At 37.3% G+C, this 19,213-nt stretch overlaps 1 protein-coding gene across 1 annotated transcript in view; it reads left to right on the top strand.

The window, feature by feature from the left end:
- LOC106092328 (mucin-5AC) overlaps positions 1–19,213 on the top strand; it is a 51,631-nt gene that overhangs the window by 7,603 nt on the left and 24,815 nt on the right. Inside the window, exons 2-3 of the mRNA XM_059362552.1 lie at positions 11,786–14,349; positions 14,520–14,656. Coding sequence (XP_059218535.1) covers positions 12,228–14,349; positions 14,520–14,656 — 2,259 coding nt within the window. The 5' untranslated portion in view covers positions 11,786–12,227. The remainder of the gene's footprint in view (positions 1–11,785; positions 14,350–14,519; positions 14,657–19,213) is intronic.

The raw sequence follows: 19,213 nt of genomic DNA, 5'->3' as shown, positions 1-19,213 counted from the left end.
GTCATACCAAAACGAATATTTGCAAAAGTTCAGCCAAATCGGAATTGCGCTCTCTAGAAGTTCATGAAGTTAAGACCCAAGATCGGTTTATATGGCAGCTATAACGGGTTGCGAGCTGATTTAGACCACTTTTGGCACAGTTGTTGGAAGTCATAACAAAATACCTCATGCAAAATTTCAGCCAAATCGAATAAGAATTGCTCCCCTAGAAGCGCAAGAAATCTTATCGGTAGATTGGTTTATATGGCAGCTATATCAGGTTCTAAACTGATTTAGACCATTCATAGCACAGTTTTTGGAAGTCATAACAACACACCTCATGCAAATTGTTCGCCAAATCGGATAAGAACTGCACGCTCTAGAAGCTCAAGAAGTCAAGACCCAAGATCGGTTTATATAGCAGCTATATTAAAACATGGACCGATTCAGTCCATTTACAATCCCAACTGACTTAAACTAATAAGAAGTACTTGTTCAAAATTTCAAGCGCCTTGCTTTTCTCCTTCGAAAGTTAGCGTGCATTCGATAGACAGACGGACGGATGGACGGACGGACATGGCAAAATCGACTGAAAATTTCATGACGATCAAGAATATATATATATTGGGTTGCCTAAAAAGTAATTGCGGTTTTTTAAAAGAAAGTAATTGCGTTTTTAATAAAACCTAGAATGAACTTTAATCAAATATATAATTGCCATTTTGTTCGATAACCTTTTGCCATCTTCCTGGCAAATTTAGTATTCCACGCTCATAGAACTTCTGGTCTTTATCTGCAAAAAACTGAACCAAGTGCGATTTTATAGCCTCATCATTGCCGAAAGTTTTACCATTTAAGGAGTTCTGCAAAGATCGAAATAAATGGTAGTCTGATGGTGCAAGGTCAGGGCTATATGGTGGATGCATCAAAAGTTCCCAGCCAACCTCACTCAGTTTTTGGCGAGTGACCAAAGATGTGTGCGGTCTAGCGTTGTCCTGGTGGAATATGACACCTTTACGATTGACCAATTCTGGTCGCTTCTCCTTAATGGCTGTATTCAATTTGTCCAATTGTTGACAGTAAACATCCGAATTAATCGTTTGGTTCCTTGGAAGCAGCTCAAAATATACCACACCCTTCCAATCCTACCTAACAGACAGCATAACCCTCTTTTGGTGGATATCAGTCTTTGAAGTGGTTTGAGCTGGTTCACCATGCTTGGACCATGATCGTTTTCGACTAACGTTGTTGTAAACAATCCATTTTTCATCTCCAGTTATGATTCGTTTTAAAAACGGATCGAATTCATTGCGTTTGAGGTGCATATCGGTTTGTTAAATCAATTTCTTTCAATACATGTGGTACCCATATTAAAATTGACGCCAAACAAACAAATGTAAACAAAATTTCGCGCACTTTTTTTTTCTAAAGCAAGCTAAAAGTAACAGATACAGAGTCACAAGAAAAAATTTGTCAACGCCGACTATATTACTAATATATTACCGACAATTACTTTTTGGGCAACCCAATACTTTATGGTCTTAGACGACTATTTCGAGATGTTACAAACGGAATGGTAAAATAAGTATACCCCCACCCTATGGTGAATGGTATAAAAATATAATTTATATTCATACATATTTAAAATAAATAGTAATTAATATTATCTTAGCATTTTGCGCTGAATACCACGAAGTCTAAAACCAAATGTGTTGTCTCCCATCCTCAGCGCCCACGTCAATATAATCTATATATGGATAATAAAATATTAAAATTAAATCATATTTATAATATGTTTTATAAATATCAAGTTTACACTCTACAATGTCCTCCAAATTGTTGCGTTTGACATTAATCCATTCTAATTGTTCATAAAGGGCATTTTTATACACACCACCCTGGGATAGGGGTATACTCTACTCACTCTATACTATACTCACTCTAGTCATTCATATCATATCATATTATATTAATTTTTTATTTTATTTTATTTATTATATTTAATTTTATTTTATTTCATTTTACATTGTTATTGATTTTATTTTATCATTTATTTTTAAACGTTTTATTTTTTTAGTAGATTAAATTTTATGTGAATTCAAAATAAAATGGCAACACTGCAAGGAACATAGAAATTCAGAGAGCCATACAGATAGAGGGAGAAAGAGAGAGAGAGAGGGAGGGAGAGAATGTGATAGGCACTTCATTTCTTGTAAATGTTAATTACTTAAGTAAATGGGCACTTTTCAAAAATAAAAACAAATACAAATCTATTTATAAAAGAGTTGGGAGTTTATGCAAAATTTAGAAATTCTAATGATACATACAGACGCATGTACATACACATATGTATGTGCATATACATAGCAAGTCAGACAGCCTTTTGTAAAAAACCTGTGAGAAATTCTTCAAAGAGTAGGAGCTTCTCTGCATGTGCTCCATATAAATCAGCTGTAGCAGCGAAAAATCAGGAACAAAAACGAAAATCTTTATGAAAAACCAAAGAGCAAATTGAGTTTTGTTTTTCTGTTTTTCTTTTAACTATTCTATTTGAGTTCAAGAAAATAGCCAAATTTTCAAAGAGACAAATGAGGCAGCACATTTAAGGCAATGATCGCATCTTCCATTGGTGTGTCTTTGTTTTGGGGGGGAAAAGAAAAGATGCGTGAGTGTTTCATGGCAATTTTCTTGTGCATCTCATCATAAAGCACGGAGAACTCATAACGTTAGGACGTCATACAGCAGGAAACACGCTAAAACGCCCCAAGGCGGCAGCCCCCTTATACAAGAAAACAGTGAACGCAGAAGGGAAAAGTCCCCCCACCTTTAAAAAAGAAAAAAAAAGTGAAAATTGAAAAGAAAAGCGAACAAAAATTTACATTTTTATGTCTGCTTCATGGTTATAAGTTCTATAGCCTTCTAAAGGAAGTTTTGAAAAAAATATAAATATATCTTCATACTGGAGTTTGACCTTTTATATGAAAAAGAAATTTTGAAAAAAATATGAAATGAAAATTTGAAAGTGAATTTGGAAAAAAAGTGTAAGAAAAGTAAAACGCAACAAAATTATTTGCACCAAAGGAAATAGTGAAAAATTAAGAAACAAAAAAAATACAAATATTATACTTGTATATGCATGTATGTATGTATATACATATATTCAATAAATGTGCCTACATGTTGTATACCCACCTACCTACCTATCTATGGTAGAAACGAGTTTGTATGTGTGTATGTGTTTTTAAGTGTGTGTTCGGGTATTATTAAATCGAAATTTTGCAAATTTAAGCAGAAATATAACAAATTTTTGAAATTTTTATAAAACTTTTGAATGATTTCAGTAAATAATGCTGACGTTCTACTGCCTATGCTGATTTTCTGTTTGTTTAAATAGTTTTATAGTATCATTTAGATAATTAAATTTTTTTTTTAATTACTGTCACAATTTGTATAGAAAGTTCGAGAGGTTCTCATAAACAACACTTTTGTGAGCAAAATTAAAAATTAAAGAAGGCATGGGAATACTTAAATTATCGATTTTATTAGGTTGTCCAAAAAGTAATTGCGGATTTTTCATATAGTCGGCGTTGACCAATTTTTTCACAGCTTGTGACTCTGTAATTGCATTCTTTCTTCTGTCAGTTATCAGCTTTTACTTTTAGCTTGCTTTAGAAAAAAAGTGTAAAAAAAGTATATTTGATTAAAGTTCATTCTAAGATTTATTAAAAATGCATTTACTTTCTTTTAAAAAATCCGCAATTACTTTTTGGGCAACCCAATATTTTAACTTTTACATCAGTCTAACCCTCACTTTCTTTGACAAGTAAAACAGAAAAAATCGAATTAAAAATTAAATTTTAGAAATGACAATGCAAACAACGGAAACTATGTCCTCATGATTTCAGCCTATATAACTTGTATATGCAGACCACTTGTGATATGGAAGAGAAGTCTTTAGGAAAATTCCATATATTAAAATTCACCCCATTCAAAAAATTGATTCCAAATCGAGTAGGCGCTCATGAAGTCAACTGGAAAGATTGAATCCTATAAAAGGTTGGGGTCTAATTTCTGCAATGCCTCATCTACACTGTCATTAGCCATACAACACCAAAATCCACACTGATCTCCATCGTATTTTTCTTACTATAACCATGACTTGTCACGGTTCGAAACATCACATTGGATTTTTGCAGTCCTTTCAAACTCAGCACTGTCCCAGGGTGTTTAATGCTCCTTTCTCGCCATCTGTCGAAAATAGCACGTTGTCGTCATTAAATGCAACTCATAAGTTCGAATTTCGGTCAGAATTCTACAAACGAATTTCAACAGGGGTAAATCCTTTAAAAGTTCTCTAAGTAGTATTTAAAACGAACAACCAGCCTCTTTTCAATCTAACTTAACATTGAGCGAGTGCAAATCTCCTTTCAGTTATAATTCTCCGTAGACTGTTTATAGAATAACCCCTTTCCCTTACAGTGTATTACGTGCCATGCTCTCTGTTAGTCGTATGTAGTGGAATCCAAAGCTTATCCGTCCATTATAACCTAAACCATAGGATGGAGCTACACTCACTTCGTCATACCCTTTGTAAACCTCGAAATATTGATTTAAGACTAAATAAAGTAGGGTGATTTTTTAAGACCTGTACGAAAGTTAAAAGAGAAAACAAGTAAAAGCGTGCTAAGTTCGACCGGGCCGAATGTTATGTACACTCCACCATGGATCGCATTTGTCGAGTTATTTTCTCTTTTCAGGCAAACAAAGGATAAAAGAAAAAAAATGCTGTGCTAGTGGAGGTACAGCGGTCAAAAAAAGTATTCATCATTCAATGTTTTTTTTTTAATAAGTCTACAAAAAACAATTGGAATAAAAACATATTAAACTAATGATGCAGTAGTGCTTGTGTGATATATATGTACACAATTTCATTGTTTTTAAAGAAAAAAATAGTATTTATTGGAACAAAAAGGGCCATTTTACAGCTGAACACAAAAAATTAAACAAAAAAAAGTATTCATCATTGCAAAAAAACAAAAAAATAAATAACATAATTTAAAAAAATTAATACTTTGTTATTCGACCACCGCGTCTTATAACTTCTTTTAAACGGTTTGACATTGATTGGACTAATTTAGCGGTTATATTTTGGTCTATATTAGTCCATTCCTCCATTATCACCTGTTGCATTTGACTCTTGCTCGAAAAATTGCGCGTTCTCAATTTGCGTTCGAGATGTTCCCAAAGATGTTCAATTGGGTTCAAGTCGGGACTTTGAGGAGGAGTTTTAATGACTTTGGGGCAGTTATACAGCATCCACATCTTTGTATTTAAAGCAGAATGTTTGGGGTCATTATCTTGATAATATTGAAAGTTATTACCAAGCCCAAGTTTTACAGCACTATCTTTTAAATTCCTCTTTAAAATTTCAATGTAATACTTATGATCCATTACTCCATTAATAATTTCAAGATTTCCCGCTCCTGAAGCCGCCATACACCCCCAAACCATTAAACCACCTCCACCATGTTTTACAGTAGCAACTGTGTTTCGTTCTTCAAGCTCTGTATTTGGTTTTCTGTACACTATGACCTTTCCATCGCACCCAAAAAGATTAAACTTGCTCTCGTCTGCAAAAATGACTGTTTTCCAAAATGATTCGGGCTGTTTTACATACATTTTTGCGAAGTTTAGCCTTTTCACTCGGTTTATTTTATTTATAAAGGGCTTCTTACGTGCAGTTCTTCCTCTGTAACTATGCCTTTTGAGTGTATTTCGAATTGTTTGTGTAGTAACTTCCTTCCCTAAATATTCCATAGTGTTTTTACGAAGAATGGTCGCATTTGTCTTCGGAGTTTTCTGAACTTGCCGCACTAGCCAACGCACATCTCCAACTGAAAGTGCTTTTGGTCGACCAGATCTTGGTTTATTGTCAACAGTTTTCGTTTCTGTCCACTTTCTGATGATGGATTGTATAGTAGATCGTGGTCTATTTAATATTTCACTGATAGTTTTTTGAGTTAAACCATTCCTGTGGTGTTTTATTATCAAAACTTTTACCTCATCAGAAACCTCGTTTTGCTTACGACCCATTTTGACAAAAACTATATTTTCAATGAAATTAAATATTTGCTGTCAAGGGCAAAGCCTCCTTTACTAAATAAAACAGAAAAGGGGGATTCCCAAATAATATTTGAATTTGACTTTGATGATAGCACATCAATGATGAATACTTTTTTTGTTCTGTTTTTGGTGTTATTATATAAAATTGCATTTTTTGCGCTAATTAAATTTATTTTTTGAATTTATTTTAAAACATATTACGAAAAATAAACTATTGCATAAAACTGCATTATTTGTTTACTTTAAATTTTCTTCAATTACCCAAAATAAGTGAATTTATTATCAATTTTGCTAATGATGAATACTTTTTTTGACCGCTGTATATGAAGTTATGGTTCGATCGGACCATAATTGAATTGAATGTTAGAGACCTTAGTAGAAGTCATTGTGTAAAATTTAAAATTTTTATGCCGAGTCCGAACGGCGTGCCACATAGCGACACCACTTGGTAGAGAAGTTTTAACATGACGGGATAGCTTACAAAGGTAGCCAGCATTAGTAAGGGGATAACCATCTCTGAAAATTTTAATGATGTTTACTTGACTTGAATCTAAGCGTTCGGCGTCATAGGCGGACATATAATTTAGTGTTTGAAGATTATTTCATGCAAATGTTGACCGTGACTGCACCTTAAAAGGTCAATCTGCTTAGTTCTATTTTGGCATACTCTTTCCAATATTTCAGCCGGTATCTCACGAATAAATGCTTCAATGTTGTCTTCCAATACGTCCATTGAAGCGGGCTTGTCTGTATAGACATGAGCTTTAACATAGTCCTACAAAAAATAGTCTAAGGACATTAAATCGCACGATCTAGGAGACCAATTGACCGGCAATGCCAAATGACTAGCAATGCTTTTGGCTGAGCTGACACGAAGGTGTTACCTATTTTTCCCGATATGACCACCTTTTGCCTTGACTATTGCTCTGAGTCAATCAAAAACGAGTTACAAGCTGCACGAATGTAATCTACCGGTATTTCCGCTCTTCAGTGCATCGACACTGGCATATTTTCATACCCTCCACCTTAGGATGGGGCTATACTAATTTCGTCATTCCGTTTGTAATAGCTCGAAATATTCGCCTAAGACCCCATAAAGTGTATATATTTTTGATCGTCATGACATTTTAGGTCCATATAGTCATGTCCGTTCGTCCGTCTCTCTGTCGAAGGAGTAAAGCTAGGCGCTTGAAATTTTTCACAAACACTTCCTTTTAGTGTAGGTCGGTTGGGATTGTACATGCGACATTTCGGTCCATGTTTTTATATAGCTGCCATATAAACCAATCTTAGATCTTGACTTCTTGAGCCACTAGAGGGCGTAAATCTTAACCGATTTCGCTGAAATTTTGTTGTTTGTTATGACTGAGGTGTTTTGTTATATCTTTCGACATCTATGGTAAGTATGATTCAAATCAGTCCATAACCTGATACCGCTGCCATATAAACCGATCTGGTGTCTCAACTTCTTGAGCCTCTAGAATACGAAGTGCTTTACTTTGACTTCCAACAAGTTTGCCAAGCATGGTCTTAATCGGTTCATAATCTGATGTAGCACCCATCTCAACCGATCTCCCGATTATACTTCTTAAGCCTTTAAAGGGCGCAATTCTTAACAGATTTGACTGAAATTTTGTACAACGGCCTTTCCTTTCCTTCAGACAGCCCAGTATTCTGCTTCTAAGGCGACCTCCAGAATTGCTTCGGTAGAGCTCAATGAAGTCTCTATTCTTGGTAGATATCATCCAAGGTTTTTTGGTTAGGTTAGGTTGAAAAGAGGTTGCGGATATTAAACCGTCGCATGCCACTATGGACATACACCTAAACCAGTAATTGGCTTGTTGTGCGCTCTAAACACTAAAAAAGTAACTTCGAAAAAGCAAATCTAAGTTAGGAAATCCGTGCTACTTACAAAATCCTTAATTGTTTTCCATACCTCTCATTTAAGTTGGTTTATGTCTGGTATTGTGTCCCAACCTAAGTGCCGGTATCTGTTAGACGCAAAAGCCGGGCAATGGCAAAGGAAATGCTCCAACGTCTCATATCTTCCCCGCATGCCCTACACATGCTATCACTTTCCGCACCGATTTTGCGTAAGTGAGCTCGCAGGGGACACATGGGCCCATTATGATACCAAAAGCTATACTGACCTCCTTCTTACGTGCTTTCAGTAATAGCCTCGTCCTCTCACAATCCGGATCACCCTACCAGCTGTTTCGCTGTTCCACAGTTCGTCGCCCACACTCTTAAATCGGACTGTGTCGACCCGAAAGGCTTCGTGTTAACCAAGTTTATTGACTGCAGTTCTCTGGCCTTCACTGCCAAATCGTCTGCTCTTTCATTTCCTCTTACTCCGTTGTGGCCCGGCACCCAAACAATGCGAATTTTACCATACTCAGAGAAGGAGTTAATCTCCTTCTTACACTGCAAGACTGTTCGTGACCTTACCTTCCTGGTTTTTATTAACATTATGGCCATTTTACTGTCTGTAAAGATGTTCACACTTGACGTCCTCTCGTTAGTACCGCACAACCTCACGTATTCCGTGATCGCCCTAATATCCGCCTGCAGTACTATATTATGCTCAGGCAGTCTAAAACAGATCTCAGTCCCTGGGTTCTCAAAGTAGACCCCACTCTGTCCTCTAGCTTTGATTCATCCGTGTAACATGAGATCTTCCAGATGGCCATATTAAGGTTATATCAAGCCCAGACTGTGGCGCTGCCAGCAATGCCTCGCACTCCCACCTCAAGTTTCGTCTCAGGTATCCAATGGGAAACCTCTTTTCTTCCTTCCAGGTTACCTATCGTCGCCTCGATTATACCGCGATGATATGAGCTGCTCGCATCCTCAATTCATTCTCTCATCGCCTAAAGACTCATAGCCGCTGTGTCAGCCTCACACTTAATCTGTATGTCAATGGGTCGGATATCCAGTATAGTCTCCAGTGCCTTAGTGGGCGTGGTGCTCATCGCTCCGCCTATGCCAAGACAACAAGTCCTCTGAACCCGTTGTATGATCCTTTTTCTCCATAGCAGTCCTCCAAACTAATTTCGCTCCTGCAGAGTTAGTGGACTGTCCTCGGATTCAGGCCCCATTTTGAGCCTACGGCCCGCCTACTTAGTGCCCAATATATGTAAGCCTACTCAGTACGCTCCTGAATAAGACACTTCTAATTCAGTTTCCTGTCCAATATCACTCCCAAGTATTTGACCTTGTATTTGAGCAGTTCGGTGGATGTCCTACTCCATGGTATCTTCATGGTTTTGAGTAGAGTAGGATGTAATGATTGTAGGTCTGCAGGCTTTTCGTGTCGTATAACTTGGGCTTAGGAGGCTTTCGGAGTATATGCAAGTCCTAGGCACGCTGTGAAAATAGTGGGCAGATGAGGCGCCAGATAGTCTCCCTCTTTTTGTAGTAAGACTGGAACTATTCCATCAGATCCGGGTGACTTAAATGGTTTGAAGCTCCTCAAGGCTTCCTTGACCATAAATTCTGTTATGATAAACATTCGATCGCTTATAAATGTAACCAGCATTAGTAAGGGGATAACACCCGCTGAAAATTTGAATAATGTTCACTTGACTTGAATCTAAGCGTTCGGCGTCATAGGCGGACATGCTAACCTCTGCGGTCCATATAATTTAGTGCTTGAAGATTATTTCATGCAAGTGTTGGCCGTGACAGCACCTTAAATGGTCAATCGGCTTAGTCCAATTTTGGCATACTCTTTCGGCCGGTATCTCACGCATAAATGCTTCAATGTTGTCTTCCAATACGTCCATTGAAGCGGGCTTGTCTGCATAGACATGAGCTTTAACATAGTCCTACAAAATGGTTTTGAGTAGAAAGAATGTGAGGATTATAGGTCTGTAGGCCTTTCGTGTCCCATAACTTGCTTTCGGAGTATATGCAAGTCCTAGGCACGCTGTGAAAATAGTGGGCAGATGAGGCGCCAGATAGTCTCCCTCTTTTTGTAATAAGGCTGGAACTATTCTATCGATCCGGGCGACTTAATGGTTTGAAGCTCCTCAAGGCTTCTTTGAGCATAAATTCTGTTATGATAAACATTCGATCAACCTCATTATTCGAAGATACCGGTGCCTCCGTGAGTCCCGTTGTATCCTGTAGAAAATGCGTTTTCACCAAAAGCCTCAACATGTCCTCCGTTGTCTCTGCTCTCACTCCACAATGGTTGACTAAGCTTTGTTTTTCTTTGCATGAGAGAGAAAATCATTGTAATATAAGAAATTTTCAATAAAATTGTATATCGGTCCATGGTTGCGTATGATTCATATTAAATATTACATTATTAGAGAAAATAAGGAATAACTCTGGTTTATCGTCATATATTTTGAAATTTTTAAATTCTAACAATCTACAGACTTTAAACTTTATAATAGTCTAAACTTTAAACCAATTATTGGTCCGATCCTACGAATTTTTAACCCGGATACCAACCTAGGTCTTAATAGTCTTGGACGGATATGCTAACTTATGCACCAAAGTGGCAACAGGGAGGCAGAAAATGTTTAAAATCGAACGATCTCAATTCTAATATTCTTTGTTTCTAGACCATAAAATGTATTTATGTTTAAAGTCATGATAGTTCAATTAAATCGCAAACAACAAAATCTAATTTATAGACGGACGGACATATCTTAATCAATTAAAAAATTAATTCTTTACCTATCGGTTTATGTGATGATTGATTTATTTGGGATTTTCTTTGCATATCAAAAAAATGTTTTGGAATATAATATTACAGTAGTTTTAAACACGGTATATAAGACTTTTTCTAAGACATAGTATATCGGACCATTGTTGCGTATGATTTATATTAATTATCATGATATTACATAAAATTGGTAATAACTTCTATTTTACTTCATATATTTTATACTTTTAAAATTTTAAAATGATCTACAGGCTTTGAACTCCATCATATATGAATATGTGAATCAATTATTAACTGCACTATTTTGAAGAATTTTTCGTTTAAGAATTTTTTTAGGATTTTTTTTAGGAATTTTTTAAGTTTTTTTTTTAATGAATTGCATATAAATATCATAAACTAAGGTAGGTCATAGGATAAACGCCCTAGCAAGTGAGCTAGAAGCGAACTCGTACACTGACAGTGTGCGTGATTACCACTATAACTCAACTTTATCTAGGCCATAGTGCAGTATTTTGATCTTTTTAAACATTTTAAATGTGACTACAAATTACTTAAATTCTTATGGACCTTAGAATCATCATATCTCGATTTTTGGTAAATGAAAACAAAAGTTTTTTTTTCAGAATTTTTTATTTAATTTTTTCTATTATTCCTCCCATTTTTCTTAAATTCCCATAAATTTTGTCAAAGACTTCACATAATGTTTAATAAGTAGTTTTAATGATTTTGCCGAATTAATTAATTCCCTATGCCGGTCATGATTTATACAAAAGAATTAGGAAAAACAGAAAGTGAATAAATTTTCATTTCCCCCAAAAGAAAATCTCAGAACCAAAGCTAAAACATACACACACACACAAACAAACACCACACCCCTCTATATGGGGGGGAATTGAATTGGATTTTAATGAAAACCAGAACTTTAGTGCAAAAATCTAAAAGGCTGAAATAGGAATTTTTTTGTGAATTTCAGAAAAAAAAATAAAAATGTTTATTTAAAAATAGAATTTCGCTAAACGGAACACGACGCGAATAAGAAAAGTAAAAACACAAAACAAAAAAAATACAACAGACAAACACGTCGGCAGCCACAACAACACAACCAACTACAACAATAAGTGAATAACGCCAAAAATACGGGCACAAAACGCGAAAAGTCGGAAAATTTTATTTTGCCTCACGCAAAACCGTGGCAAACGGGGGATCTGTTTCAAAGAGAAAATAAGCCAAGCAAAAAAAAAAGTGAAAATGTGAAAAGTCATTAAGGAAATCAACACAACACAACCCACAGAGAGAATAACTCGACCACAAAACACAAAAAAAAACATCCCCACTAAAGTGGGAGATAAAAATTTTTGTAAAAATATCAAGAAAAACGAAAGGCGACCTAATTTTAAGAAATTACAGAAAAAAAACAATTATTTTCTTTTCAAAATACTCAACAAAAATGCAATCATCAGCATCATCACCTTCCAGCACAAGCTCCACCACTACCACCAAACTAACAGGCCATCACACCACCAAGTTAATGCAACCCAGCAAAACTACTGGGCTCAAAACAAAATCAGCTCTCAATAACAATAACCCCTCAGTGCTGCTTAGCAATGGCTCGGGGGTCAAAGGTCATGATTTGCAAACCTCCCTGGAGATTGAGGAGATCTCCAAGAAAATATCCGAACATGCCGATGCCTTGTATCAGACTTGGAAAAGTCATGGCATAGCACCCACAGAATTTTTGGACATATATACCGCAGAAGCAGCTGCAGCGGCTGCAGGTTCCATAACAGAGGATGTCAAAAGCACAGAGGGTCTACAGAAACTGGTCAATTCATTTGTGATTAAAGACAAAGAACAGCGAGGCGTTAAAACCTTAAATAAAAGTGCAGTAAAAACTGGTGGCAGTACCAACTCAGTCGGCAAAGGCGAGACAAAGATGACAGCCACACAACAAAGAAGATCGCGTTCTCCCTCACCCTCGGCGGGGTCAACAGCTGCCACATCTATCATGGGCAGCAGCAGCAGCAATGCACTCAAGGCAAGTCTGGATAAGCCTGGTGACAGCATAACCATAAAGAAATCAACAACACCCTCCAGCTCCACGAAAATAAGTGGCGGCACTAGCCCCCTAAAAACTGCCCAAAATAGTACCCCTTCATATTTGGTGAATACACAAAAAATCTCACGTTTGGCAGAGCCTCAGGCAGGCGAGGGGGACTATGCCAAACCAACAACAGCAACTTCAGCCGGCACAACAAAATTTAAGAGCAACAAACAGGTGCAGTCAGCTGTGGGAAATGAGTCTGCCAAACTTTCCACTGCGTCGACGGCTAAGAAAACTCCCTCCAAGCCTTTGGATTTGAATTTTGAAATAAGTTTGGATTTGAATCTGGATATACCCGCATTGACACTGCAACAGACCGAAAATTTGCAGAAAATCAAGGAACTACTGCAACAGGAAACAAATGGACCAAACAAAGGTGCCTCACAGGGTACCACAAAAATTCCCTCAGTCATTATAGAGAAATCCCCGACAATCTCCACTACAAAAGCCAAAGTGAAAAAATCTGCCGGGGAAAGTTCCAAGAAGTCGGCCACTCTGCTGGAGGAGGTTAATCACAAATCCGCTGGCCAGGAACCCACTACTACCACAAAGGTAATAAAAACCAAAACATTGATAAATGCCAGCGAAACACCTCAACAGCAGACGACAATTAAAAAAATTGGCAACAAAACAAAAAGTTCCCCCCGCAGCAGCAGCCCCATTGGTAGTACACAGCAGCCAGCGCAAGATGCTGTGGATGCCAACGTCATGCTGTTGAAAAGTGCTTTAGATGCTTTAGATAATCATCAACAACATCATCTTCAACATCAGGGACAGGGACAGTTGGGCAGCATCAATCACACGCCGATAGCAACAGTTATTGACAAATCGAATCGAAAATCCGATAAAAATAGAGATACCACAGTCAGCAGCAGCGGCAGCAGCAGTAACGGCAACACTAAAAAACGCAGCACCTCTGCCAGCAGCATTAGCAACAGTAATAGTGGCTCTCTTAGCAATGGCGATTTGGGTATTGTCATTGCCTCTTTAGATAACATAACCGTTACATCGGAACCGCTATCGAAATCGAAATCATTATCGGGCTCTGCAAAAACAGCTGAGTCGCCAGCCCACTTAAACCAGCCAGCAGAGAACGCAGAATCTGTTACTACTGTCACAGCACCTGTGCACACAGTGAAAAAGTCCCTAACAAAATCGTCATCATCTTCTTCGTCGTCGTCGTCGCCTAAAACCTCAAAGAGTGCTAAAGAGAAAACCAAAGAAACTGCATCCAGCAGCAAATCAAAAGAATCCACGCATATTCGTGAGCCAAGTCCCACCAAATCTTCGCTGGAGAATCTTATAGAGGCCACAGTAAACGAAGCAGAAGCAGCAGCAGCAGCGGCGGCAGCTACAACTGAGAAAACTCCAAATATGGAAGTGGCACGCAGCAATGGCAGCAGCATGCTGACGCCCACCAAACTCAAATCCAACAGACCCTTGACCAATGGAAGTCAAGAGAAAGCCGGTAATTAGGGATCTAGAAGATTCTCAACACCCCCCCTCATCTATAAAATCAAGGCAAAAACTAAATGAACAACCTTCTCTTCTTTTTCATATTAAACAACGACCTTTCTGTCACTTGCCACTGGCCATGATGGTCACTGACTGGTCTACTACTACTTTTCACAAATCCAGTTAAAAGTCCCTTTCTGACTAGAGGTTCGGTGGCCGAGCGTGTCTTAATGTTTGAAAAATGTCCCGATGTGCGTAATTCATTTTTGAACATCAAGCGGCCGGACAGAAACGATGCTCCACCCAAATCTTTACTCAAGGTAAGTACTCTTTTCTGCTGGATTCTTTTAAGTTTTTCATTATAAAAAAGATTCTATTTTTTTCTCTCACAAAATATTGTGTGTTATCTAACCGAGTTAATTTTTTTCGCCCCTTTCATTTCCTTTCCTTGTATTCAAGAGTGAGGCATTTCATACGTTTCGTTTCAAGCATGTGTAGCTAAAATCGATCAAAATGAAAAAAAAAACAAAAGGAAAAAAACAAAAAAGTAAAATAAAATCGAAAAATACATAAAATCCACTCTAGCCAAGAAAACAACAAGTTGTTGTAAGGCAATAATCATGTGGCTAAAACAAAACGCCAAGAAAACGTACATTTATCACAATGTTTGCTCTAGGTTGTTTTTTTTTTGTTCACTCGCAAAATCGTTATTCCTTAAATGATCGCTAAAGGCTAGCCTTGGGATTATTTTTCTTTGCTTGGGTTAAGAGGAAATGTTCGATTGTTTTTGCACATTTATTTACACATCAAACAAAACAATTTAAAAAAATTTAATGAATGCAAATAGTAGCCAAGCTCATAGGTTTTGTAGTGTGATGCCTCCTTTAGACAAGTGCAACAAGACTCATGAGTGTAAGTCCCCATGAAGCCTAGCTTTAACGGTTTGTTTAGCAGTGTTGCCACCACTCTTAGAACATATGTTAGGAAGGTAACGCACTCTGTGATTTTCGGAAATAAGTCAAGATTCACATTTTTAGAAAACTCAAATAACAAAAACATTTTCGTGTTTTGAAAAATATTGTGATGTAGCTATTTTTTACGAATATTTAATTTAAAGGCCAAGTTAAGTTCATTCATTGAAAAAAAGCTGCTAAAAATGCCACGTAATTGGTATGGGTACGAACAACTAAAAATGTTCATTTATTGTTCTAGGGTGTTGGGTTTAGAGTTAACATTAACAACAACATATCTATGGTCAGTGTGGGGCAATTGTGATACCCAAGAAAGATGAATTAGTTCAGTCCCTAGATTATAGATAAAGCGACGAGATAAGAAGGATAAGAATTTCGGTCGTATCTAGATAACCAAAAAAACCGCAAACAACGACCAATTCTAAGAAATTTTAACCAAGAAACAGTGGCTCTAAAACCAAAACCTAGCTTCCAGTTGTAAGCGAAAACTTTTTTGCAATCATCGGTTTATGTTAAAGATGTAGCCCCCTATGAAAGATGAGTGCACTCGGAGGCCAGTCTGCCCCATTCCGATACTTGGCCATTATAGAAAATATATTCCTCTAGCCGAACGTAGAATAGATTTCCAAGCACATCGTTCTTCTGCGCTTCTTCTCCAATCTCTAACACCCAGTTTCGGGATGTCTCCATACACTTGGTCACTGCATCGGAGTTTTGGTCTTCCCCTATCATGGTCGCCTTCAAAAGAATTTTTTTACTAGAGTTTCTTCATCTATTCTGACAACATGACCTAACCACCTAACGGGTTTATAGGGCTTTGTGGGAGTGGATATCATTCTCTCTCTATACTTTCAAAGACTGCAATTGCTTCTTTCGTTGACCGACCCATAATATCGATATCATCGGCATAGGCGAGTAGTATATGTTCTCTTGTGAGTAGCGTGTCATGCCTATTCACACCTGCTTCTCGTGTAATCCTCTCCAGCAGTTTATTCACACGATACGCTGTATCCCTGTCCGAAACCTCGTTTTGTATTGAACGGTTCTTTCCTATTCTAACTGAGGAGCGTCGTCTTGGAAAGTCGTATCAGTTTTGCAGTTATACCAAATTCAGACATGGCTTAGAATACCTTTGAATGTATAGGGCTGTCGAAGGCGGCTTTGTAGTCATCGAAAATGTGGTAGTTGTTGATTTGTCCTTCGCGGGTATTTCTCAGGATTCGGCGCAGTGTACGTATCTGGTCTATAGTGGATTTACCAGGTCTAAATCCACACTTCTAGGGCCCAATTATTTCGTGGACCACGGAGGCTACCGTGGCGCAGACGTCCGCTTGTGATAACGGATGCCTGGGTTCAAATCCCAGCGTGATCGTCAGCGAAATTTTCAGCGGTGATTATCGCCTTACTAATAATGGCTAAATTAGTAAGGTATTCTGCCATATTAAAACTCCTCTACCGAGTGGTGTTGTTAAGCGGGACGCCGTTAGAACTCGGCATAAAAAGGAGACCCCTTATCATTGACTTTAATTGGACTGCACTTATTGATTTGAAAGAACATTCCCCTGTTCCTTAATGCTATGTTCATGGAAAATTTAGTTAGTTCAGTTAGACTTAAATCTTTCTTGAGGAGACTTCTTTCTCTGTAGGTGGAACATACCGCCTTATCCTCTTTCTTGTGTACAAGACATCGTTTATTGAGGTTCAAATCAACGGGTATGCGTTCTTCTAGCCAAATTGCGCAGACGAGATTATGTATACGCCTTATCCGCGTGTCGCCTCCGGTCTTTAATAGTTCAGCCGGCAAACCATCGATTCCTGCTGCCTTATTGTTTTTGATCCCGGTTATTGCTACGTTGAACTCGTTCTGCCTAGTTGGTACATACTATACTATCATCAGGGATTGGTTATGTAGTATACTGATGATAACCATCATCGGATATCAGCAGCTGGGAAAATTGCTTTTTTTTCAACTCACTATCTGTATCAGCTACCATATTTCCTTCTTTATCTCTGCAAGAGGATGTGCCTGTACCAAAGCCATCGGTTTGATGTTTTCTATTAATTCTTTGGTAGAATTTTCGGACCTTATTCTGGCTCCTAAACATCTCAAAGCCCTAACCCTCACGTCTTTCCATTTCCTTTTTCTTTCTGCCGAATAGACGTTTCTCTTATCTCGTTTTCTCCCGATACCTCTCCTTCTCCTAGCGTGTCTACTGACTGTAAAATAGCCCTGTATGCCGCAATCTTGGCTTTGGTAGCTTTTTGACACTCCAGGTCGTTTGGTACTCAAGTGTTGATGTTGCAGCTTTCTCCATTGAGTGACATAATGTCAAAACATGGAGTGCTTTCTTCAGTCAATTGAATCAGCTGAGTCGAGTCTTTGATGTTGGAATCTGGTGCTGCTAGCTACAATGTTTTTCCAGATTCCAGAAGTTGTGTTTCACCACCCTGGTCATCCCATTATATCCCTTGGATATTGTGTAATACATAAGAGTCATTTTATGTTTACACAACACTACCGCATTTGGAAAATAGTATATGGCTAATATTCGATTTTGCATAATAATCCGGATTCTATCATAATAAACTGCTGATCTTTTATGATGTGTTCTGTTATAAAGCCTACAGATCTCTTTTCCAACATTGAGAACCTCGCCGTTCATCCAGAATTTTTGTTGGACTGTTCCACAGGTCCGCTCCGAGTAGTCTTTTGATTTTTATCTATTTGGGTTTCACCTTATTTCGGAAGCTTTTTTGCTACTTTTGTTATGAAGTTAAAAAAAATATTATTTATAAAAGTTTAAAAAACTACCCATTACATATTATTAATTTTTTAAGCCACATTTTCCTTTTCTTGTTTTTCTCCGTCCAATAGGGACTTTCACCAATCCCATGTGTGAAAGACCCCTTGAAGCCAAGCTTTGCAACGTTATCCTAGGTAATGTTGTCTTGAATACAACTGATTTACCGTTATAAGAAACTTAAATAGAAATTGATTCTTATTTTGTTTCTTTAGGTTTTGTAACTACTATGTGACAGTTGTAGATATTTGAAAAAATTTTATAATTTTTAAATATCCCAATAGGTTTTCCCTGACATTATCCAGGGAGAATAGATTGTACACGTTTGTAATTTATTTATTTTTTTTTTGATTTTTTCTTCATTGATCAGTCTCTCACTATCCCTCTCTCTCTCACCCTCCTCCTACAGCTGAACATTCTTTTGCTTTTCATAGCGCTGGCGCAAATAAAATTTCTGATAATTAACATGCAAACAATTGCAATACATGCAGACGCTATGCAATAATTAAAATTAATAACAATAGTATTTTGGTTATGATTAGAGCAAATAATTATGGCAAAACAAAAAAAAACCTTTTGTCCGAGCGGCATCACGAAAACAGAAAGCTGTAATTATTTTCACATCAGCATTGCTTACAAAAGGGGATAATTGTCATTGTGAATGACAATAAATAGAATGAGTGTGTGAGAGAGAGAGAGAGAGGATTGTAAATTATTTGGCTTTTTTGCATAGTCAGATATAACAGATGACCAGTGATGTCAACAATTTACTATGTTACAGCGTAATTGAGATTCCATTACCGAATATTGTCCGGCTAAAACCGATAAATGAAAGCGCAACCAGACAATTATAAAAAGTGTAAAAAGAGTAAAAGTTTGTATAAAACAAAGTCAAAAAAGCACAAACAAGGATTTTTTCAATATTTTGCAAATAGGGGTATAATCTACTGTGTGTCTACTACAATCTTAGAGGGTCAGATCGGATGAAAGATATATATATGGGTGCTATATCTAAATCTGGACCGACATTGATGAAATTAAGCACAGGTGCTAGGATTTCAAATAAAACACCTCACGCAAGTTCTATAGAGATCAAAGCAAAATT

Source organism: Stomoxys calcitrans, chromosome 2, assembly GCF_963082655.1.
Source record: "Stomoxys calcitrans chromosome 2, idStoCalc2.1, whole genome shotgun sequence".
NCBI classification, from domain to species: Eukaryota; Metazoa; Arthropoda; class Insecta; order Diptera; family Muscidae; genus Stomoxys; species Stomoxys calcitrans.
The sequence above is the reverse complement of the archived record's forward strand: the minus strand, read 5'-3'. Positions and strand labels throughout refer to the sequence as shown.